Source organism: Arachis stenosperma, chromosome 7 (genome assembly GCF_014773155.1).
Source record: "Arachis stenosperma cultivar V10309 chromosome 7, arast.V10309.gnm1.PFL2, whole genome shotgun sequence".
NCBI classification, from domain to species: Eukaryota; Viridiplantae; Streptophyta; class Magnoliopsida; order Fabales; family Fabaceae; genus Arachis; species Arachis stenosperma.
In genome coordinates, this window is record NC_080383.1 from 83,508,026 (window position 1) to 83,533,031 (window position 25,006).

Genomic DNA, 25,006 nt, shown 5'->3' on the forward strand with positions numbered 1-25,006 from the left:
TTTCATCGTGGCTTTAGTGAGAGACACATCCATTAATGTGGAATGAAATCTTGTTAGTGTTCCTTTCAGCAGCCATGAATAGATCTGTTCAAGACAATTTCAAGAGGTGTCAACAATCTTACAAGAGCAACAAGATAACTCATGTATATTTTAATACTATTGTTGATCAAAGTGAAAAAAGTAGAAGTAGTCTTAAATCACAGTCTTCTATAGTAGATTTTAATTATTTTATTGGTGATAATGCTTTACTTGACTTGGGAATGATTGGTAGACCTTTCACTTGGAGTAATAGGCGGAGAGCAGGAGAATTGATTCAAGAACGATTGGATAGAATCTTAGTGGGAGAAACATGGCTGTAACTGTTCCCTAATCCAGCAGTTCTTAGATTGTCCGAGACGGGTTCAGACCATGCCTCTGTCCTTTTTGACACTAATCCACCAACTGAACGTTCAAAAAAAAAGATTTCAATTCCAGACCCGATGGTTTGAGGAGGATTCAGTCCAAATTTTGATTAGTGAGGTTTGGAACACAGAAATTGAAGTCTCCTCCATGTTTCGACTAGCTTAAAAGCTTAAACTCGTTCGACCATCGACTGGTCATAGCAAAGGAGTAGTCTTTCAAACTCTAAAAAATAGATTAATGAAATTACAGGGTAGCTAGAAGAAATGAGGGCATCAGATTTAATGGGAGGTCCTGAAATCATGGAACTTGAGCAAAAATTAGAGAGGACCTACTTGAATGAAGAACTATATTGGAAGGATAAATCTAGAATTAAATGGCTAAAAGAAGAAGACAAAAATACTAGCTTCTTCCATCGAAAATGTAAGGCTAGATCTAGGAGGAATAAGATTTAGAGACTCAAGGTTGAGAATGGAGAGTGGGCTACTTCTAATGCAACCATCGCAGGAGTGACAGAGGAGTATTTCAAGGGCATCTTTACTTTCACCAATCAGGCGGATCCTAGGACTTTTTTCTTAGAATTTGAGCTAAGGTTACAGCTAGCATGAACTGTAGGTTACAACATCTGGTCTCTTTTGAGGAAGTAAAGAAAGCTACCTTAAATGTACATGCGCAGAGTGCTCCAGAGAAAGATGCGATAACAGCTAAATTCTTCTAATTTTACTGGGATACTGTGGGCAAAGATGTATTCAAGGCAGTTAGAAGTTTCTTTCGAGGAGGGCGCATTTTAAGGAGTTTCAACCACACTAACATCTGCCTCATTCCTAAGATTCCTGATGCTTGTGACATATCCCCGTACAACTAATTTACTACCCGCTTAGTATTGAACCTATGGGGTTACACACTAACAAGCGTTCTAATCTTTGCTATAAAATTATTTAATTATTATTTTGATTTGATCAAATACATAATTATATTAATTCAAATAAAATATTATTATATTTTTTCGTAGCACCAAGAATATAATAATAGTATGATAATTGAGAATATTAAATGAGATTTGAAAATAATTAGTTATTCTATTTCTAAATTTGGATGAGATCCTAATTGATTTTGTTTCAAATTAAGTTATGATATGATTCATAAATTTGAAGGATTCAGATTTAGAATTTCAAGATATGGTTTAAATTTAAATTGAGAATCAAATTTAAAATTAGTAACAAATCTCATACTATATATATGTGTATCAAGAGTAGAGAAAATGTGTGAGAGTAAAACACAAGGGTTTTGTTCCTTTACCTCTACACACATAAATGTATGTGAGCCTGATTTTTGGAGAAGAATTTTATGGCGTGCAAAGAGTTGCAAGATGTTTCTCAATTTAGATCAGATGTCCATTGATCAAGGAGTTGACAGCAAAGGTTGGTTTCGGTGTGGATACGCATAGCGCCTTCCTACCATCGAAGGAGAATAAAATTTTTTACTAAAGCGTCTAAAGGTATTTAGATCTGATCTATATTATATATTGTTTATTGGAATAAAGTTTAAGCACAAAATAGATCTTTAGGATTACCTTATTTTTCTTCCGCTGCGTGTTATGAACACATGGTAATTCTTCAGTGGCAGTAGAGCTTTGGTCTTTTTTGTGTTTAAATTTTTATTCCTATTTTCTTAAAGTTTGTGAATTAATAGGATTAATTCAAATTGTTTTTAAGCATATAATGTATTTATTTTCATTGAGATTATTTTTTTTAATAAATTAATAGTTAATTTATTTTAATTATTTAATTATGATTAAATTATCTTTTTTAATATAAAAGTTATATTTATAATCAAATATTTTGTTTGATTTTATTTATTTATTAAATTTTATTGTGATTTTGATCACAATAAAAGGAATAAGATGTAAAGTATCTCTTGTTTGTTTTTATATATATATAAGTGTATATATAAAGGTCAAATTTGATTTGATAATTTTTTATGGCTAAATGTTAGTATATGAAAAATCAAACTTTGGTTTGATTGATGTGTTTTGAACACTATAATTTTAGAAATTAATTTTTCTAATGTTCTTGCTTACAAAGAGCGGCCTGACAACCAGGAGTTTTATTTTCAAGATAATAATCAGTACATACATTTGATGTATTAGTGATTTAATTTTATATTTGCCTAGACAACCTGGGAGTATAAAATTTTATCTATGAGTACTGATAAAAAAAATTCTCTAACATTGGAAATGAATCCTAAAAGTTAGGAGTTTACTAAAAATAAATTTATCTTTTGTTTACAAGGAGCAACCTAACAATCAGGAGACTTGTACTCAAAGATAGAATTTATTTATGCATATGATGATATATAAGGAGAATTAATTTTATACTTGAACCTAGACAACCTAGGGGTATAAAATATAATTCAGTTAAATAATTGTCTGACAACTGGATAATTATTTGGGATTATAATTGTATGTGATACAATTTAATCATGTTTATTTGGAATACTTGACAACCAAGGTACTCATTCACGATTCTAAATAATTTTGCTAGAAATATAGATTTCTTGATTTATTTTCATATTTTAAATTTTTAAATATGTCCATCTTTCGTATGGCATACTTAAAAGTAATAAAGTGACTATACATTGAGAATTATTCTTATGTATAAAAGGGTTTCATGGACATGATAATCCTATTGAAAAAATATTGTCCAATAAAATTGGTGATGGAATAGTCAACACTTGTGAAGTATCTAAAATATTATTTTACTATAATATAGGTTGTTTTAACAACCATGAGTTCTAATTTTAAAAGCATATACCTATTATTTATTATTGAACATCTTAAGAAGATGTATGGTGCACAAAGTAAGATACTATGACTATCAAAGATTTTATTTAAACTAGTGAGAGTATTGGGCAATATATTTTGAATTAAACAACTTTAAAAGTTGGAATGCCATTAGCCAAATAGCACTACAAAAAAAAGCTATATTGTAGGAGTTTGTTAATGGAAGTTTTAAAAAAATCCTACAAATTTAATTTTTAAAACAAAAAGTTATCTTTCATTTTGTTAAGAGTTTTATTTACAGCAGTTTTTATTTTGAATAGTAGAATTTTTGAAACTCCCCCAAAACTAAATCAATTTCCCAAACAATTTGGCAATGCAAAAAGCTCTTTCTTCCCGCGAAATCTATTTTCCCACCTCGCTAACACCCTTTTCTGCTCCCACTCTCCTGATATAGTAACTGCTTCATTCTTCATTGTTCACCTTTCTTCATTGATTGCTGCTGCTATTCGCGGTTGTGCCATTGCAACTGCCGTTCGTATCTTGCTGCTATTAGCGTTTCGATTGCTGCTGCTGTTGGCATTCCGGTTCCTGCTCCTATTGGTGTTTGCGTTTGTGTTGCTACTGATGTTCGTGTTCCATTGCTGCTGATGTTCACGTTCTTAGTGTGCAGCTGTTCTTCCATAAAAAAAGGTATGTATATGAACTAATTAGGGTTTATAAACTATTTATCCCCTTTCTGATTAGTGCTTTGTATGACAATATCATGAATTTATGGCTCTAAATTTAAGTTTAATTGTGTTTCTATAAATTTTAATTCCATTTCAGTGGGTAATTGCTATTCCAATTTTTTGTCTTCTATTTGCATGTAATGGGCACATTATTATTATTATTATTATTATTATCATAGTGCATTGGTGATTTTTTTTTGCTTTTGATTGTTGAAAAGGAACGAAAAAAAGAATCTACAAGCATCTTAATTGATTTTTCATATCGAGCTCCTTAACGATATTTCTGCAAATTCTGCCATTTCACATTTTCACATTTGGCTTTTAGTTTCATATTGTTGATAGTAACACAAAATCAGTTATCACTATTGCTTAAAAATTGTTTCTTATGGTTACCGTTTTATGAATTTTTGATTTTTTCTTAGTAACACCTACTGGTTTTTCTTGTAGTTCATTCCTGTTTTTTTTTCTTCTTACTTTTGATGTATTATATGTTGCAGGTCTCATTGACAAATATACAAGGGCAGACATCCTTACATTGGACAAGAAAAAGTAAGTTCTACCTATATGTTTAATCTGTTTTTTAAGATTATTTGTGTACAACAATAATGATCGGAAGAAATAAAACCTGTGCACTTTGAATAGCTAATTAATTATTAGCTAGTTTCAAATTTAAAAAAACAGCTATAGAATATATTACTGGTAATGTATACTTCTTCAAAAAGTGCTTTTTCTGCATCACTTTCATAATATATATATATATATATAATCCAAATAAGAGGGAGTTTACTAAGGAGAACCAGCTGCCTGAGCCAATAACTATTAATAACACTATAACTATTAATAAGGACGTAACTAGTTTTTCTTTGCAACCTTATTAACATATAAGGACATAACTTGACTCATAGTATGACTATTAATAATACTAGAACAGGGTAAAATTAATACATGAAGTATATATATATATATATATATATATATATATATATATATATATATATATATATATATATAATTGGAATTCTTATAATGTGATTAGTAATGGACATTGGTGCTGTAATAATTGGGTATAGCTTTAAAAGAAACTTAGTACAATATAATCAAACATATATGGCTTTTATTTTTTTGTTTCTTTGCATCCACTTCACTGGTATTTAGCTAATTGAAGTTCATAACAGTGGGTGAAGGGTCTTGATAATTTAGTTAGTTCAATCTATTTGAAATCAAAGTATTTGCAAGCACTGTATATAGAAGTATTGTTTAGTTTCATGCATGACTTGGTGTCCTGTTTCAAAATAATTGTGTTTGGATTGTATCCTATATTCTGCTCTAGTTGTTTTGTATCACAATACTATGAATTTTTGTTTTCAAATTTATTTTTAATTTCATTAGTTTTGATATAGTAATTTTTGCAATTTTCAATCTGTTTCTGAATACAAGCAGGGACATTAATTAATTAAAAGCATAAAATAGTTTAGTTAACTTAGTTTGGTTATCTTGCCATAGCTGTTGCCAGTTCATGCTGAATCAATTATTGTGGCTGAACAATTTGGACCAGAGTTGGTTATTCCTTCCCATAGAAAACATAAAATATATTCACTACTTTTTGTACCCAACTCACTTGTCTTCTCACTTCTCACACTACCATCACCAATATACTACTTTGCTCTTTTCTCATTTTGATTAATTAATTAACTAAATGAGGAGATCCAAAATTGCTAGCATTTCAATTGTAGTCAATACTTATATTTTGTTGTTGTTATCACTTAATTAAGACACAATGATATTGGAAAAGCCTTGAACATCATTCAAGAGAAAAAGAAAATAGTTTCAGTCACAAATGACGTGTATAATAACAACATCAGGAGAATTACAATTGAGGGTTAATTAATGGTATGATAAAATTAGTGAATAAAGGAGAAAAATTATACTATATCCTATGCTCGATTAATTAATAAAACCGGCAGTGATAGAATTGCAGCTGCAAGTCTGTCTCTTCTAGCTCTGGGAATTGATCAAACCTCGGGGTTTCCTTATAATGAAGATAACAAAAAGGTGATTTATTCGAGGCTGGCAACTGCTTCTGGTCCACATAACCTTTCCAACTCTTTCTGTTGACTGTTGACAGCAAAAGTATTGTTAGAGGACATAATCTAAGGTTTTAAGACCATAACCTGGTCAATGCTAATTCAGTTCAATAAAATTTGGAGGTATAATTTATCTTGATGGAATTATTTTCAGCAATAAGCTTCTTGCATTCTTCTAATACTATCTGAAGTTCTTCTCTCAGAGTCTGGCTCTCGTTTCCCAGTGACTCCACCTTTCTTTGCAACTCCTCGCACTCAGCCTGGTGGATACAACAAATGAAAAACATTGAAGGATGTCAAATTGTAGCTTTGGAAACACTGAATATTATTGATAACCCTTAACCATTGCTTGCTTGAAGATAACTGTAAACTACCTGCTTGCGTAGTCTTGACCTCCTAGCTGATTCTCTGTTAGACTGTTTTCTTTTCTGTCTCTTCAGGTCACGTTCGTCCTAAAAAAACCGAAATAGGAAAGGAAAGCTAAGGCTCTGCAAGGTAAAGGAAATAACTAAGAGATGCACAAGATAAAAAGGAAACGTTTTTTAAAACAAGGAATATATGGCCTGAAGTTCAAGAAGATAATGTGTAAATCATACTTGTATCCACTATTCACCAAGTGCAACTTCACGTCCCATTATAGTAGGAGGGTTGACAGCTCCTGGGGCAGGTTGATTGTTTCTCAGTTTCGTAGCATCAGCCTTTGCAGAAGATGCATTCCACAAGTCCATTCCAATATTAAGATTAGTTGCAGCCATTGACACAGCAGCCTTTCCAGAAGATTGAGTTATGGCATTGTTCTGTGCATTGGCTCCTGAAAAAGTTCACAATTAAGACAAAATTGCTTGAGTAACCATGTAAAAATTAAAGATAGGAAAACATGCAGAAGAATGCAACATACCATTAGCAAGCATTTTGTCAAAGCTTCCTTTCTTGTTTGTAGCTGATTCCTTTCTTGTTTGTCAAAGCTTCCTTTCTTGTTAAAAATTTTAAACTAATTTTCAATTATATCTTATCAAAAGTCATAACAATTATGTTAGATAATGAGTAGTTTCTAATATTAATTATTGGCTCTTGCTTTGTGTGTAGACAACTCCTGAAATTGATCACACATATTGATTGATTGCTGCTGCTAATCACGGTTGTGCCCCTGCTACTCGCGTTCGTGTTGCTGCTGCTGTTCGTGTTCGCGTTCGGGTTTGGATTTGTGTTGCTGCTGCTGTTCGCGTTCCATTGCTGCTGCTATTGGCGTTCATAGTTGTAGCTGTGCTTCTATGCAAAGGTAACAATTTGATAGCATATATTTGAGCTTAGTAATTTGTTAGTGTTATTGAATTTTCCCAATTTGATATTTGGCTTCTTGAAAGATGAAATTATATTAAGTGATTCCAAGTTCATTTGAAACAGAGAATGCTTCATGCTTCATTAACTTTGACCTTCCTCGGTTCTTAATTAAAATCTTATGAGAAAATTTGAAGCAAATCTAATCTTCAGGAATTTAAAGCTTTCAATTTTTAAAAATTATGTTTTTTTTTTTCCTCCTCTAGACCTATCATGATGTTCTAGACTGGTAGAAATGATTTTTCTTACACAGATGAATTTTGCCATGACCTGTGAGATAGAATTTGGTGTTGCGGATTTGATTTGTGGGAATAGATTAGGGAAAATTAGATGATAAATTCCTTTATAGAATAAAAAAATGTAGATAGTTAAATTGTGAATATAAAAAAATAGAGATAGTCAGTTTTAAATTATTTTGACATGTCTATATAATGAAACTCTTCTTAAAAGCTGCATAGAATACCTTGCCATGTATATATACGAGTCAGTGCCACAACCACTTACAATTATTATTATTAGTGGTAAGAATCATATTATCATGCCCTATTAATTAAAAACAAAATATTAGTTACATGCTTAAGATACAGTCTTTTTTTACTTAACTAATAAGTATATTTTATAGATAATAATAGCTACTATTGATATTGATTTTCTCCTGTGATGCCTAAGATGTAGCTATTGTCTCGCTGTCACAGGTTTGTATTTAAATTGAGTTCAACCTCTCTCTTATAGTTGAAGTTAAAATAAAGAGAACATTTTTATTTGTGATAATTGTGCCTTCTGTTGCATTTTGTTATTTAAAATTAAAATTTTCATTTGCTGATGTTCATCCTAAACTATTTTTATCATTTTTTTTTTCGAAAATTGTTTTTGCAGTATCTGAGTAGTTGATTTGGCATACTTGTTGCTCCTATATCACTGATACATTCGGATCTAAACCACACTATTCAGTTGATTCCTTTTATAAGGTAATTCTCTGCCTCAATAAAGTAATTACATGTTCTTTATTCTGAATAAAATAGTTATAGTTTTGAAATTCAATGTATATCATTTTTGGGATTTTATTTTTGAAATATCTATTCTCCTTTTTATGTTTTAGTGATTTTTTTCTTTTTCTAGTTTTCGATTTATTTAGTTGATTGGCAATGACTGAGCTTCAAAAATATTTTTGAACAGCAAAAACTTTAACATAAAAAACATATAATAATATTCACAGGAAAATAAAATGTATAAAATATAACTCATTTTAAAATGTTTTTTGTCGAGTCTTGAATCGTTTAAAATATAATAACTTAATTATAACTTAACTTTTTATAGTTAGAATGCTTGTCATAAAATTTTATAAAATTTATTTTATTGAATATTGAATATATCTATGACTAAAAATTTAATTAAAAAACTAACCAAGTATAAAATAATACCCAATTAATTACATATAAAATAATTATTCAAATCCTTAAAGGTATTATGAAAAATTATATTTGCTTAGGTTTTAGTTTAGAAGATTAAAACTTAAATAGTTGTAACTTGTTAAAATTTTCTATCACTCTACACCAATAAAATGACACCAATACTTAAAGAATAATTTAGTATTTCTGTGTAAAAAATTAAAAAAAATCAATGTGATATAAAATAACATAAAAAAATAAACAACTTATTATAATGATTACGATGGCGAGATTTAATGTATTAATTACTTTACAAAACTAAATTACCTATTCCTTCTTTATGTTACAACCTTGTTTACTTTTTGGTTGAATAAATTAGTTACAAATGGATAGAAGTTGGATTGAAAAACCTCGAACAACAAAGGAATACATGGATGGCATAATTGGATTCCTTGATTTTGCTTTTGCGAGAGCGGCCATTTCGGATAGAATATGTTGTCCATGTCCACGATGTGCATTTGGAAAATGGCATAAAAGAGACACAGTTCAGGATCACCTGCTCTTAAAGCCATTTCCCAGAAACTATGTGATCTGGAATCGTCATGGTGAGATACAACCTGTTGAGCCAAGTAGTGTAGAAGTGCAAGCGCCACCATCTCAAGAGAATCCGCTAAATACATTACTGCATGATGTATTCGGCCACCATGGGGATGAAGGTATAATGGGATTGAATGATGCAGTTATACCCGATGGAGATGAAGACATCGCAGATGGAAGATTACATGAGGGCTCCTTTGATGATGGTAGTGAGTTCAATGAATTTTTAAAAGACGGAAATGAAAAGTTGCACGAGGGCAGTAAATGCACAAAGTTGGAGTTTATAATCAAATTGTATCACATAAAGGTCTTGTGTAGAATAAGCGATAAGGCCATGACTATGATATTGACTTTGTTGAGAGATACTTTTGATGGAATACAGCTGCCTTCTAGTTTTTATAAGGCCAAGCAAGTAATTTGCAAACTCGGCCTAGAATATACTAAGATTGATGCTTGCCCAAATGACTGTATGTTATATCTAGATGACACTCCAGATAACATACAAGATACATGCAAGTATTGCGGTATATCTAGATGGATCCCTAAGAAAAAAAAGAAAAAGCAAGCTGCAAAAGTTTTGCGATACTTTCCACTGAAGCCAAGGTTGAAAAGTGAAAGAGCCTAACAGCGGAAACGACACAAATGTCCAACACAAGAACAATATGGAAGCACTCACAACGCAATATGGCAGCAACTATAACAAGCAAATATAGCAAGTAAAGCAATAACAAGAACACACCGAGATTTTAACGTGGAAAACCCCCTCAATGTGAGAGGTAAAAACCACGGGTCGTCCAGACCAATGAAATAGTTCCACTATAATCAAATGAGGTACAAGAGAGTCTCAAACAAAGCACAAAAACGTGCATATAACCAGCCAAAACATCAATGCACCAAAGCTCACAAATAATAGGCAAGAAGATGAAATATACCCAAAAAACAGAGCTGATGTCGAAGCCAATTTCTCCCTCTGCAGATCTCCAATTAAAATCTTCACCGTTCAGAATGAAGACCAAAATGTGAAGAATCTACAGTTAAAATTTCACGTCGATCCAACGGTGAAAGAATGAGAAACTGCCGTTCCAAGATTGCTGCTCTGTGTAAAAACGGGAAACCTAATTTCTCTCTTGCGAAACCAATTTCTCCTACGACAAACCTCCAATCAACATCTCCACCGATCAGAATGAAGAACAAGATGATAGGAACACGCAGTTTAAATTTCAAGCCGATCCAACGGTGAACAACTGAGAAACTGCCATTTGAAATTTGCTGCTTTGGACAAAAACGAAAATTCTGTTTTTCCCTTTCTTTCTCTCTTTTGTGGCTACTCTCTATCACTCTCAATGACACTCAAAAACTGATTAGGGTTGTGGCACAATGGGTGCAAGAGACACCCTCAAAATGTTGGGCTTGGGCCTCACAAAGGAGAGAAAAAAACCCAACAAATCTCCCCCTTCTCGACTAGGTGGAGGCCCTCGCCATTCCGGCGATCAAACAACATGTTTCAAACTTTTCTCTTGACAATGCTTTTGTCATCATATCAGCACCATTGTCATCAGTATGAACTTTCTCAAGTTCCAACAACTTGGAATCTAACACATCCCGTATCCAATGATACCTAACATCGATATGTTTAGATCTTGGATGAAAAGTAGAATTCTTGGCAAGATGAATAGCACTTTGGCTATCACACAACAAGACATAACGGTCTTGCTTAAAACCAAGTGCTGCAAGAAACTTCTTCATCCACAACAACTCTTTACATGCTTCAGTTGCTGCAATAAACTCTGCCTCTGTGGTAGAAAGTGCAACACACTTCTGTAGCCTTGACTGCCATGAAATAGCTCCCCCTGCAAACTTGACCAAATAACCTGAAGTAGACTTTCGAGAATCAATATCTCCTGCCATGTCTGCATCAGTAAAGCCAACTAGCAAAGGTTTCTCACCACCAAAACTCAAACTCAAGTTAGTTGTACCTTTGAGATATCTCATAATCCATTTAACAGCATTCCAATGTTCTTTACCTGGATTAGAGAGAAAACGACTCACAGTACCAACCGCATGAGCAATGTCTGGTCTAGTACACACCATAGCATACATCAAGCTTCCAACAGCTGAGGCATAAGGAATTCCATCCATTGCTTGTTTCTCCTCATCAGTGGTTGGACACTGCTTGGTACTCAACTTAAAATGAGGAGCAAAAGAACTAGCAACACATTTGGCATCATTCATGCCAAACCTTTGAAGCACTTTCTTTATGTACTTCTCCTGTGACAAATAAAGCTTCTTGGAATCTCTATAACGAGTAATAGTCATGCCCAAAATTTGTTTGGCAGGACCCAAGTCCTTGATAGCAAAGAACTTGCTCAACTGTTTCTTCAACTCATTAATCCTCAAAGCATTCTTGCCCACAATCAAAATATCATCCACATAAAGCAAAAGAATGATAAAATCATCATCAGAAAATTTTTGCACAAATACACAATGATCTGAAGTTGTCTTACGGTAACCATGCTTCTCCATAACAGATTCAAACTTCTTGTACCACTGTCTTGGAGCTTGCTTCAACCCATAAAGACTCTTCTTAAGCTTGCACACAAAATCTTCCTTTCCTTTAACAACAAAGCCCTCCGGTTGCTCCATGTAGATCTCCTTATCTAAATCACCATGAAGAAAAGCGGTCTTCACATCCATTTGCTCAATCTCCAAATCAAGAGATGCTGCTAATCCAAGCACAGCACGAATGGATGACATCCTCACAACAGGAGAAAAGATTTCCTCATAATCAACACCTTTTCTCTGGCTAAAACCTCTAACAACCAATCTAGCCTTATACCGAGGCTTAGAATTGCGTTCTTCATTCTTGATTCTGAATACCCATTTGTTCTTCAAACTCGCATACCCTTCGGTAGCTTCACCAACTCATAGGTATCATTCTCAAGCAAGGACTTCATTTCTTCTTGCATAGCTTCAAGCCATTGAGCTTTGCTTTCATCTTCAACAGCCTCTCCAAAGCATTCAGGTTCTCCCCCATCAGTCAACAAAACAAACTCATGTGGAGAATACCTTGACGAAGGCTTTCTCTCTCTTGTAGACCTTCTAAGTGCATTTGCAGGAATTTCTAAAGCTGGTTCTTCATCTTGATCATCATCACCAACTTCATCAAGTATCGGATCAACTGTTCCATCTTCACCTGCACTTGTATCATGCTCATTATTTTGAGCTTCAACTCTACCATCTTCTACCATAGGCATAGAGGGAGTAATATCCAAGTCAGAAAAATCATCACTAGGCTGAACCATTGGCTTCTCCGCATGATCAACATCCTTCAATGTTTGGTCTTCAACAAAGACAACATCTCTACTCCGAATCACCTTCTTGTTAATAGGATCATAAAACCTGTAACCAAACTCATCCATGCCATAGCCAATAAAAATACACTGCCTAGTCTTTACATCAAGCTTAGATCTCTCATCTTTGGGAATATGAACAAAAGCTTTACATCCAAAGACTCTTAAATGATCATAAGAAACATCATTACCTGACCATACCTTCTCTAGCACTTCAAATTGCAAGGGAACACATGGTGTCCGGTTCAAGACATGAACAACAGTGCTCAAAGCTTCACCCCAAAAGGATTTTGCCAATCCAGATTGTGACAACAAGCACCTAACTCTTTCAACCAATGTTCTGTTCATCCTTTCAGCCAAGCCATTCAACTGAGGAGTCTTCGGAGGAGTCTTCTGATGTCTTATACCATGCTCTTTACAATAAGCATCAAATGGACCTGAGTACTCACCACCATTGTCAGTACGAATGCATTTCAACTTCTTCCCAGTTTCTCTTTCAACAGAAGCTTGAAATTGCTTGAACACATTCAAAACTTGATCTTTGGTCTTCAAAGTGTAAATCCATAATTTTCTAGAATGATCATCAATAAAGGTTACAAAATAGATAGACCCTCCAAGTGTTCTTGTCTTCATCGGTCCACATACATCAGAATGCACCAAGTCAAGTATCTCCGGCTTCCTTGAAGGTGGATGGCTCTTAAAAGAGACCCTGTTTTGTTTTCCAGCAAAACAATGATTGCACTTTTGCAAAGCAACCTTACAACCAGATAAAAGATTCCTCTTGGATAACATATTCATGCCTTTCTCACTCATATGACATAATCTCTTATGCCATAAATCAGTTTCATCAACAAACTCAGCAGCATTAACAACATCTTTCATAATCTTTGCTTGAGTTAAATAAGAGTAGAGTGTCTTGTACCTCTAGCAACAACCATGGAACCCTTGGTGAGCTTCCAGCTATCACGAGAAAATGAGCTATTCAAGTCTTCATCACACAACTTACCAAAGAAAGTAAGTTCAACCGAATATCTGGAACATGCTTCACACGCTTCAAAGTCAACTTGGTACCGTTGGAGGTTTCTAAACAAACTTGTCCAACACCAGCACATTTTGCAACACCTTGATGAGCCATTTTCACATCACCAAAATCACCAGGAGTATAGGACGTAAACAAATCCCTCCTAGATGTAACATGAATAGAAGCACCGCTATCAATCACCCAACTAGTGCTATTATCAACAAGGTTAACAGATTCAAACTCCTCAACAACAAGAAAATCATCATGAGTTACATTAACCTTGTCTTCCTTGTTACCATCATCTTTATTTGTGCTCTTTTCTTTACTTGCCTTGGCTTTCTCCTTCTTTAGCTGCCAACAAAATCTCTTCACATGTCCCTTTTGACCGCAATGATGACACTCAATATTCTTATACTTTCCTCAAGACTTGCTTCTGCTTTGATCTCTACCTTTAGGACCTCGACTTTTGCTTCTCCCCCTAGACTCAGAAACAAGAACATCTGAATGTGTAGTCGATGTACCTTGTGACTTTCTTCTCATCTCTTCATTCAAAACACTGCTCTTGGCAAGATCCATAGAGATTACACCATCAGGAGCAGAATTGGACAATGACATTCTGAGAATTTTCCACGAGTCTGGTAAGGAGCCAAGAAGTAACAATCCTTGAACCTCTTCATCAAACTTGATACCCATGGAAGATAACTGATTCATAATTCCTTGGAAATTGTTCAAGTGATCTGTCATTGATGTCCCATCTGTATACTTCAAAGCCAACAACTGCTTGATCAAAAACTTCTTGTTATTCCCAGTTTTTCGAGCATACAACTGTTCAAGCTTAATCCAAAGGGTTCGAGCATGTGTCTCCAATAATATGGTTCAACACATTATCGTCAACCCACTGCCTAATATATCCACAGACTTGTCTATGCAACAAAGTCCAATCATCATCAGACTTATCATTAGGCTTCTCTGTACCAAAAACTGGTTGATGAAAATTTTTGACATAAAGCAAATCTTCCATCTTTGACTTCCACAAATCATAATTAAGACCATTAAGAGTGATCATCCTACTAGTATTAGTATTAGCTTCCATTGTTCACAGAATCACAAGCCCAGAAAAATACCAACAAGCTCTGATGCCAGTATGAAAGAGCCTAACAGCGGAAACGACACAAATGTCCAACACAAGAACAATATGGAAGCACTCACAATGCAATATGGCAGCAACTATAACAAGCAAATATAGCAAGTAAAGCAATAACAAGAACACACCGAGATTTTAACGTGGAAAACCCCCTCAATGTGAGAGGTAAAAACCACGGGTCGTCCAGACCAATAAAATAGCTCCACTATAATCAAATGAGGTACAAGAGAGTCTCAAACAAAGCACAAAAACGTGCATATAACCAGCCAAAACATCAATGCACCAAAGCTCACAAATAATAGGCAAGAAGATGAAATATACCCAAAAAATAGAGCTGATGTCGAAGCCAATTTCTCCCTCTGCAGATCTCCAATTAAAATCTCCACCGTTCAGAATGAAGACCAAAATGTGAAGAATCTACAGTTAAAATTTCACGTCGATCCAACGGTGAAAGAATAAGAAACTGCCGTTCCAAGATTGCTGCTCTGTGTAAAAACGGGAAACCTAATTTCTCTCTTGCGAAACCAATTTCTCCTACGGCAAACCTCCAATAAACATCTCCACCGATCAGAATGAAGAACAAGATGATAGGAACACGCAGTTTAAATTTCAAGCCGATCCAACGGTGAACAACTGAGAAACTGCCATTTGATTGCTGCTTTGGACAAAAACGAAAATTCTGTTTTTCCCTTTCTTTCTCTCTTTTGTGGCTACTCTCTATCACTCTCAATGACACTCAAAAACTGATTAGGGTTGTGGCACAATGGGTGCAAGAGACACCCTCAAAATGTTGGGCTTGGGCCTCACAAAAAAGAGAAAAAAACCCAACAAAAAGGTTATATATGTGTAGCAAGACGGCTGAGCACATGCAATGGCATAATTCTACACCTGCAAGAGATGGATTACTGAGACATCCAAGGGACGGTGAAGCATGGAAGAATTTTAATGCGATGCACACACTATTTGCCGAAGAGCCACGAAATGTTCGCCTAGGTCTTGCAACTGATGGTTTTAATCCCTTCGGAGCCTTGAGTTCTACTAATAGCGTTTGGCCTGTGTTCTTGATTCCATACAATCTTCCACCTTGGATGTGTATGAATCACACTTCTTTCATCTTATCAATGGTTATTCCAGGAAAGAAGTCCCCGGGAAATAAGATAGATGTGTACTTGCAGCCCCTTATAAATGAATTGAAAGATTTATGGATTGATGGTGTGGAGACATTTGACTCATCATCCGGAAACACATTTAGAATGCATGCAGCTCTTATGTGGACAATAAGTGATTTTCCTGGGTTAGGTATGCTATTTGGTTGGAACACACACACCGGTTTAGCTTGTCCCACTTGTAACTTTGATTCTTTTCCTTGTTATCTCCGTCATAGTTCTAAATGGTGCTTCATGGGTCATAGACGTTTTTTGGGAAGAAATCATAGATTTAGACTGAATCGTGTTCGTTTTGACGGAAGCACAGAGGAGCGTGGTCCACCTAAGAAGTTATTAGGTTCTGACATTCTTGAACAACAACAGGATGTTGAAACACGAGATCAGCAACGAGAAGAATCTCGTAGTGGTGGGAAAAGACCTCGACGAGAAGTTAAGCAGTGGAACAAGCGAAGCATTTTCTTTGATCTTCCGTACTGGAAAACCAATTTGTTGCGTCACAATCTGGACTTTATGCACATTGAGAAGAATGTGTGTGATAACATTTTGTACACTTTGCTTAATGACAAAGCAAAATCAAAGGACAATCTCAAGGCACGGAAAGATTTGAAAGAAATGGGCATAAGGCGTGATCTCTGGCCAAGTGACAATGGATCATATCATTTATCTTTATTTTCACTAACACGTGACACCAAGAAGCTATTTCTTTCGGCATTGAAGAATGTTGTGCTACCAGATGGATACTCAAGTAATATTTCGAGATGTGTGGATGAAGGACAGAAAAAAATTTTTGGATTAAAAAGTCATGACTGTCATATTCTTTTGGAGGAATTGTTACCAATAGCAGTTCGTCATTTGCTGCCGGATCATGTTACTGCAGTATTGGCTGAGTTTGGCTCATTCTTTAAGATCCTTTGTGGGAAAAGCTTAAGTAACTCTGAACTTGACAAGCTCCAACAACGCATAGTGGTCATCCTTTGCCAGTTGGAAATGTTATTCCCTCCATCATTCTTTACCGTCATGGTTCACTTGACAGTCCATCTAGTAGATGAAGCAAAGCTCGGAGGTCCAGTGCATTATCGATACATGTATCCAATTGAGAGGTAAAATATTTTGTATGATGAACTAAAGATCGTTAGAATTGCATCTCTAGTCATGTCATTTTTACTTGATTTTTTTATATTATTTTAGGGAGTTAGGCCATCTAAAATCCCATGTGCGGAATAGAGCACAAGCAGAAGCATCTATTGCCGAAGGATATTTAGCTGAGGAATGTCTCACTTTTTGTTCTCGCTATTTTGAAGATATAGAGACAAGGTTCAATAGAGCTAGACGTGTATGTGATGACCCGCTTGACAAGGGATGCTCAGAATCTTGTCTCTTTCCGCCGGTGGGTAAAGCAGGGAGTTCTGGTACAATTTTTACGTTGAATGAAAAGCAAAAGCTACAAGCCCATAGATATGTGTTACTAAATTGTCCAGCCGTCAAGGATTATGTGAAGTAAGTAAAGATAGAGGTTATTTGCATTAATATATTCAAAATCTATATTCGTGAGTGACGTACTCTGAATCCAAATTAATTCCTAATGCAGTGAATTTAGAGAATACATAAGAAGAAGTTCAAAGGGAAGGAGACCGAACCCCACAGACATAGAGAAGAGAGTATTTAAGGAATTTGTTTCGTGGTTTGAAAAACGAGTAAGTTACTTAATTATTAGAGTTTATGAAATGGAAAAGGTGTTAAGATATAAACATTTTAACCCTCATAACTTATCCCAATTTCAGATAATGAACCCGGATACCATAGAACAGTTGTCTACTGACATAAAATTTTTAGCACGAGGCCCCTTATCAAATGCAACGAGATATAGTGCTTATAAAATAAATGGTTGCACATTTCGAACTATTGCTTGTGAAGAAGGTTTGAGGACACAGAATAGTGGAGTATATTTAACCTCTAGCACACCATGTGTTGCAAGTCGAGTTGACAAAAATTTAAGACAAGGTGATGTACCCTATTATGGCAAGTTGGAGGATATAATTGAGGTTAGCTATTATGGGCGATTCACTGTTGTTCTCTTCAAATGTAAATGGGCTGATTCCACTCGACATAGAGGATATAGAAGAGATCAATGGCATTTTCATTGTGTTAACTTTGAAAGACCAATTCATACCGGTGAACATGAAGAGGATGAGCCTTATATTCTAGCGTCACAAGCATCAATGGTATACTATGTAGATGATGTCGTTAACAAAGGATGGAGTATTGTTGTTCATTTAAAACCAAGAGATTTGTATGAAATGGGTGATGAAATTGAAGAGGCTGCAGATGAGGACGAGCCACATCAAGAGCAAGCTCTTGATCAATATTTTGGTAACAGTGATGAATACATTCAATTGGCAACAAACCACTTGATCGATGACGTAGTTTACTCATAATGAGAAATCTAAGGTTAAAGCTTATTTATTTATTTGTTAATTTTAAGGTTATGGTTAATCCGTTGGCTTGTTCATAAATTTTATCTTTGGCCTAATTTTGTGTGAAATATAACATGCTATTTGAGTTATTTTCTCTAACTATTTGTTGTTAAATTCATTTACAACAATGCCGAAGTGTAAACGGTTTACTAATCCCCTAAGATCAGCTCCTCAACCTGAAAACGGTTTTGATCAAACTAACGACGAGGTATTTCACAATTCACCTACGGATATCTCACCACCTAATCATGATTCAGCAATACAAAGCAATCCGGATAGTAATATGGATCATTCACTGCCTAACCAAGGATCCCAAGAACATACTAGGCCCTTTGGTGGACGTCAATCTTCTGAATATTGGACCGTGGAGACAGTAGGTATGGTGCATAATAAACTTAATTTCTCATGCTGAGTTGCTAAATAAGTGCTTTCTATATAAATGCAAATTTTATATTTTTAATCTTTATATATAATATATTTTTTTGTACAATCTCTTGTATGAAAGTAGAAAAGTGATGCATTGATAGCTGAACATGCACTATGCCAATTTTTACAAGTCTAATGCTGATTATTTAGCTTTCTATGTGGCTATGGTTGAATAATATTAAAGTTTACTTATTTTGAGGCATATGATAAAGACTTCAATTGTACGGAAATGTTGCCCAAAATATTTTTAATAAAAATCTTAAAATTTTCACCCAACTCCCGAGGCATAAAATGAAAATACGAAATAGTACTACTCCTATAATATTACTAGATGACAAAGTGATATGCATATGCATGGTTCTGGCTTTTGTGAAATCACATTATTTATCATCAAATCATTATGATCTTTTCCCTTTCAAATTTCTTTTCTTTTTATCCAAATTGTTATTTATTCATCTTCTCCTTGTAGTAATAATAAAATTTGGATAGAAAAATAATGAGTGTTTGTCTGGTCAATATTGCAAATTGCTCTCTGTCTCTGTCTCTCTCTCTTTCTCAATTAGATGTCCATTTAATTAACTTGTTCTCTCTCTCAATTAGATGTCCATTTAATTAACTTGTTCATTAGTTACTTTATAATTTAAATAATATAATGATCATACCCAATAATTAAGGTGGCTAAATTGCATTCTTAATTAAGTGATATCTCAATCCAATTTGGCCATTCGTAAGTAAGACTAAATTAATTCAAGATTGTATTTCACTGCTAAATCTTTTATGTTTTTCGGTCCACACTATATATATATGTACTTACCATTTCAATTTGTTTATTTTTAGGATCTAATTCACAGCTGAACAGTGGTGCCCATATGATTTACACGAGTTGTTGATAAATTTGAAATTTTTCATTTTTTCTTAAGGTGTACTCATATGAACTGCGAAATATTCTTGATTCTTGGAGAGTTCGTTTTTATTTTTTTTAGGGGCACCTAACAAATGTTCTGTTGCAAACTTAGTCTTCTTTTACTCAAGTGATCTGTTTCTTTCTTGATCCTAGTGTCTAGGAGTGAAATTTTATTCTGGAATTTGTAATGTCCTTTGTGTTACATGTGAATTCTTCATAATTGTTTAAAATTTAAAAGCTTTTAATTGTAAAATGTTTAAAAATTTAATTTTTAAAAGTAAATGTGTACTTACATATAATTAATTTTATATGCAAATACTTTGTGTTTAAATTTTTAATTTAGTTTAAAACTTTGGAAATAAAGGCACAGATGGAACTATTAAGACTAGAAGGCTAAAAGTTAAAGAAATGGATAACTTATCTAGAGATGAGCAAGTTGTTGTGAACTTTGAAGATGAACAAGCTATTGGAGAAGCCCAAGGTTTGCTTGCTGGATATCTAGGAACATTGGCAGTTGATTGTAAGTTATTTCCAATCAATTTCTCAAAGTGGTCAGGACCTTTAGGCATACCTCGATCTAGATTTGAAGAGTGTTTTAGTAACTTGCTGAAGGTATATATTTGAAATATTTAGTTTTACTAAATTCCTATTAAAATTTTCTATTGTTAATGATATCTTGTTATTTATGTATGATTCTTTTTTATAGCCAAAATTTCATTTCAAAATTTCTGAGGGCATTGCAAAGCGATATTGCAAATTGAGCCTTGCAAAAAAGTGGTCACAACATAGAATTAAGTTATGGAAAGAGTTCTATGATCCATGCATGAGTAGACAATGGGCATCTTTTATTCAGTATCGGTTTCTACCTTCTACAATGGTAACATGCTAAAATTTTTAAAATATAATATTAATACGTAATCACTTTTCTAATCTTCATTTTTCTTTTTTTATAGGAGATGTGTAGGAGAAATAAGGAAGCTCGCAAGAAGCAAACAATTCCCCATACTGGTGGCTCGAAACCCATCTCAAGGAAAAGACATGAAATAGTATGAACCATCAATCATTTTTTGTTTTTACTAAATTATGATATGCTCTTTAACTATTTTTTTATATTCTTTTGTATAGTTTTTAGAAACTGGTCGAAAAATTAGCCGTGGAGAAATGTACATAGAAACTCATAAGAAGAGAGATGGGTCGTTTGTGACTGATGAAGCAAGGGATATAGCAGTAAGTTGTACTTTTTGGTCTATTTTAGTACAAAGTGTTACTTCAAAATCTGCCAAACCTTAATGTTATTTTGTTATATTTTTGTTGCTTAAATCTCAAATGCAGGAACAAATTGAAGTACTTATGACTCAAAATGAGAAAGATGAATCTAGACCATCTACAAATGATGCTATTGGAAAAGTGTTTGGGGAGGAGCATTCTGGTAGGGTGCGATGCATGGGAATGGGAGCAACACCTACTAATACTTTCAGAAATGGCAATCATCCTAGCCAGTTAGCTAATTCTTCAACTTCAATGTCATCTACTACAAATTACTCCCAAGCTGATTTTAAGCGTTTGGAGTCTAAATTTGATGGGACATTAGCTGCATTCAAGGCTTATTTTCTTGCTAAAGAAGGAAGAATTCCTGTTGAACTTACTAGTATATTTGACCATGGAACTCAGGTAAATTGCCATCTCTCGTCAAATCTATGTTGGACTAATATTTTTAAAAATTATGATAAATGATAACCGTTATATTATGCTAATGTTCTAGCATGGTATTAGTCTCGTATATTCTCACTTTTACATGCCTACTCTTACTAATTTGTTGTTCAAGTTTTTCACACAAGAAAAGGTTAATGCCTTTTTAACATTTTTGGTATTTGAATTGTCGTTATAGTGTCACAGATGTGAGAATTTTTATGTTGACATTTCTATTTTTAATTTATTTTAGGCTAATGATATTGAGAACGAAACTATTACACCGACAACAGGAAGAACATCATCAGGAGCAAGCAATGAAAATCGTGAAGACATTGTTTAGTATTGTTTTAAAGATTGATTAGTTGTTTATTGTTCCACCTTTGTTAGGGTATTATGTTACATTTTTTTATTAAACAAACTTATTCAAGTAGAGAACTCATTAGTGGTAGTTGTGAGTTTATATTATTTTAGCTTATTTAATTTTTAGGATTATATATATAAAGACAGTGATGATTCAGATATTATCCATTTTATTATAATATAAAAAAGTTATTATTTATTTTAATGGATTATATTTTAGATTTATACTTTAAAGATTTTTATTCTTATTAAATTTTGGATTCTAATAAATATTATATAAAATAAGAAAAAATTATATATATCATAGTATAAATATTTTGGCATTACATTTCAAATTGTGGGAGTTTACAACTCCAACAAAAAAAAAATTTGTTTTAAGTTTACCATATTTGCGGGGGTTTAAAACCCCCACAACATGAATAAAAAATGCTGCAACACAAAACTGTTGGAGGTCTTCAGAAACCGACGCAATTTAGTTGAAACTCCCGCAAACAGCGGGGGGCAAAAAACGCCGCAATTTGGATTTCAAAATTGCGTCGGTTCTGATAAAATCCCCGTAAAATATTGCAGCACACCTAACTGCGGGAGTTTATTAAACCGCTGTAACACAATTTGCGGGGGTTAAAAACCCCCGCAAATTGAAAAAAAAAACCCCGCAAATTAGCGTGTTTTTTGTAGTGTAGCTTTAGCGAAAATTGTTCTTACAAGCAATTTTAGAGATTTATTTTGTTACAAACAATTTATAATTGGCCCTAATATGAGTAAGGTTTGTGGTCTTTTTGGAAAAGCTCAATATGAGTATTGAGAATGCGTATCAAAATTGCTCTTTAAGGATTGGTTTGACCAATAATAAAGATATTGAGTATTTTTATTATAAAAGTTTAAAATAAAATCTCTAATTATCTAATTGATATTCTATTGAATAGAGAATAAGATTCTCTTAATGCACAAATATTAGTACTCTATGTACCTTATAATGTTTAAAAAATATAAAATTTGATTTAGTTGAGTATCATTGTTTGTTAAATATTTGTACTACATTTTAGAAATATTGCTAAATTAATAAATTTTTCACTAAATCAATATTTTTACTTATATGAGATATGGAAATGGCATAAGCCTAAACTCAAGAATATTAAAATTTGGAGATGTCTTATATGTGTTAAGAGATTGCACAACAATAGAATAAAAATTAGGTCTGATAAATGAGATTTATTGGTTACCCTAAAGAAATAATGAGTATTATTTCTATCACCCTTCTTAAGATAAAGTATTTGTGATAAGCGATTAAACTCTTTTAAAAAAGGAATTCCATCTTAAAGAAAGAGTGAGAGTGCAATTACTTTTATTAGAATTGTATACCACTCAATAGAGGATATACTTTCTCCTGAAAGTATAAAAGGTTTGATTGTCAAACTAACTTTTTGAAAAAGTAGCCTGTTTGTATCATGATACAATTCTATAAAGATAGATCTAATGATTACTTAGATTTTTTATAATCAAGTTTAATAAGGATTGTCCTTAAAATAAAATTATGCACTATTATAGTGGGAGATTTCATGTTTTGAGAAAACGTGATATTTATTATACATTAGGTGTATTTTACAAAAGGTCAAACAAACATGCTCAAGAGCAAAGGTGTTTTGACAAACATAAATGTGCATTGAAAAATTATATACATGATTGATTGGTTCTAGTGCAAGTGGGAGATTATTGAGATAATAATATGCCCGAGATCCAATCTATCATGATTGGCTCTCGTGCAAGTGGGAGATTGTTGGGAATAAGGAGTATGACCACAATCCAATCAATCATGTGTCAAATAATTTGTTATTGTTATTATATTAAAATGTTAATATAACAAGGTCCTTGATTAAATTTACAGATTTATCATTGTGATAATGATCATAATATTGAGAGATGAATCTTTTATAATTTAATCTAAATTGTTCTTGGTCATAGGATTATTAAAAAGGACATTAATAATTCGGAAAGACCAATATATATATAATGGTCTTCATTGGATGAAGATTAATAGATCTCATTTATTAAATTATATATATATATATATATGGTGCATATAGATATATGACCATTGAACTGACTCACTTTGAGAATTTCTAATGGTTATAATTACCACATATTTGTCAATAGGATATTCTCAAGATGAACATAGTAGTAGAGTTTCCTTTGACCTATGACTATCATAGTAATTAACAATGTATTTATTATACTTTGATTCCGGACACCTAATACCCTAGGGTGCTAGTTGAATGGATATTGGGTATAATTTAAATACTTGTAGAATTAATGATTAGTCAATAAGAAATCCGTCAACTCTCGGTAAAGAGTTTGAACTCTATGATTATAATGACTGAGATGAATAAAACCTTGGTCAAGGAGATTGAATGAATGAAGAAATGAGTTTCTTAAGTCATTCAGTTCATTATAATAATGGTAACAAGTTAGAGTTTGACAATTAAACCATACTTTAAGGGTTAACTAAGAGCTAGAAAGATGGAAGGAATTATACTTTATTCTTCTAAGGTTCTTAGTAAAAATATGTTACTTCATACTATCGGATCGTTGAGGAGTGTTACTGGACGCCAACCTTGATTAGTAAATTTAGTACGACTAATTTACTACCCGCTTAGTATTGAACCTATGGGGTCACACACTAACGAGTGTTCTAATCTTTGCTATAGAATTATTTAATTATTATTTTGATTTGATCAAATACATAATTATATTAATTCAAATGAAATATTATTATATTTTTTACTAGCACCAAGAATATAATAATAGTATGATAATTGAGAATATTAAATGAGATTTGAGAATAATTAGTTATTCTATTTCTAAATTTGGATGAGATCCTAACTGATTTTGTTTCAAATTAAGTTATGATATGATTCATAAATTTGAAGGATTCAGATTTAGAATTTCAAGATATGGTTTAAATTTGAATTGAGAATTAAATTTAAAATTAGTAATAAATCTCATACTATATATATGTGTGTCAAAAGTAGAGGAAATGTGTAAGAGTAAAACACAAGGATTTTATTCCTTTACCTCTATACACATAAACGTATGTGGGCCTGATTTTTGGAGAAGAATTTTATGGCGTTCAAAGAGTTGCAAGAGGTTTCTTAA

General features: G+C 33.2%; 3 protein-coding genes across 7 annotated transcripts; 2 read left to right on the top strand and 1 right to left on the bottom strand.

Moving 5' to 3' along the window:
• Window positions 1–3,532: 3,532 nt before the first annotated feature.
• On the top strand, window positions 3,533–21,980 carry LOC130939176 (uncharacterized). 5 transcript variants are annotated; one of them, XM_057867279.1, is made up of 11 exons: window positions 3,533–3,871; window positions 4,407–4,458; window positions 7,080–7,272; window positions 8,208–8,299; window positions 18,608–18,848; window positions 20,166–20,413; window positions 20,508–20,678; window positions 20,755–20,847; window positions 20,927–21,028; window positions 21,134–21,472; window positions 21,744–21,980. In XM_057867279.1, exons 5-11 carry the CDS (start codon window positions 18,755–18,757, stop codon window positions 21,831–21,833), a joined length of 1,137 nt encoding a protein of 378 aa, XP_057723262.1. In that variant the 5' UTR covers window positions 3,533–3,871; window positions 4,407–4,458; window positions 7,080–7,272; window positions 8,208–8,299; window positions 18,608–18,754; the 3' UTR covers window positions 21,834–21,980. The 5 variants fall into 5 exon arrangements, with proteins under 5 accessions (XP_057723262.1, XP_057723263.1, XP_057723266.1 ...); XM_057867280.1 differs by having other exon boundaries at window positions 18,729–18,848; XM_057867283.1 differs by lacking the exon at window positions 18,608–18,848.
• On the bottom strand, window positions 5,967–6,904 carry LOC130940020 (G-box-binding factor 1-like). Its single transcript, XM_057868075.1, has 5 exons — window positions 6,892–6,904; window positions 6,617–6,804; window positions 6,368–6,445; window positions 6,176–6,253; window positions 5,967–6,059 (listed from the first exon to the last, which is right to left on the bottom strand). The coding sequence occupies exons 1-5, from the start codon at window positions 6,902–6,904 to the stop codon at window positions 5,967–5,969; spliced, it is 450 nt and encodes a 149-aa protein (XP_057724058.1).
• LOC130940021 (uncharacterized) lies at window positions 15,674–18,432 on the top strand. The gene is made up of 4 exons (XM_057868076.1): window positions 15,674–17,097; window positions 17,186–17,494; window positions 17,586–17,691; window positions 17,779–18,432. Exons 1-4 carry the CDS (start codon window positions 15,674–15,676, stop codon window positions 18,430–18,432), a joined length of 2,493 nt encoding a protein of 830 aa, XP_057724059.1.
• Window positions 21,981–25,006: the final 3,026 nt, after the last annotated feature.

Bases quoted from the DNA above. Each gene is read 5' to 3' on its own strand.
- LOC130940020 (XM_057868075.1), bottom strand. The intron at 6,446-6,616 runs GTTGCACTTGGT...CGGTTTTTTTAG, and splicing joins CTACTATAATGGGACGTGAA to GACGAACGTGACCTGAAGAG. The intron at 6,060-6,175 runs GTATTAGAAGAA...TTAAAACCTTAG, and splicing joins TGAGAGAAGAACTTCAGATA to ATTATGTCCTCTAACAATAC.
- LOC130939176 (XM_057867278.1), top strand. From the start codon at position 18,599: ATGCCGAAGTGTAAACGGTTTACTAATCCCCTAAGATCAGCTCCTCAA. The intron at 20,848-20,926 runs GTATGAACCATC...TCTTTTGTATAG, and splicing joins CAAGGAAAAGACATGAAATA to TTTTTAGAAACTGGTCGAAA. The intron at 21,029-21,133 runs GTAAGTTGTACT...TCTCAAATGCAG, and splicing joins ATGAAGCAAGGGATATAGCA to GAACAAATTGAAGTACTTAT.
- LOC130940021 (XM_057868076.1), top strand. From the start codon at position 15,674: ATGTGTAGCAAGACGGCTGAGCACATGCAATGGCATAATTCTACACCT. The intron at 17,098-17,185 runs GTAAAATATTTT...ATATTATTTTAG, and splicing joins TACATGTATCCAATTGAGAG to GGAGTTAGGCCATCTAAAAT. The intron at 17,692-17,778 runs GTAAGTTACTTA...TCCCAATTTCAG, and splicing joins TTTCGTGGTTTGAAAAACGA to ATAATGAACCCGGATACCAT.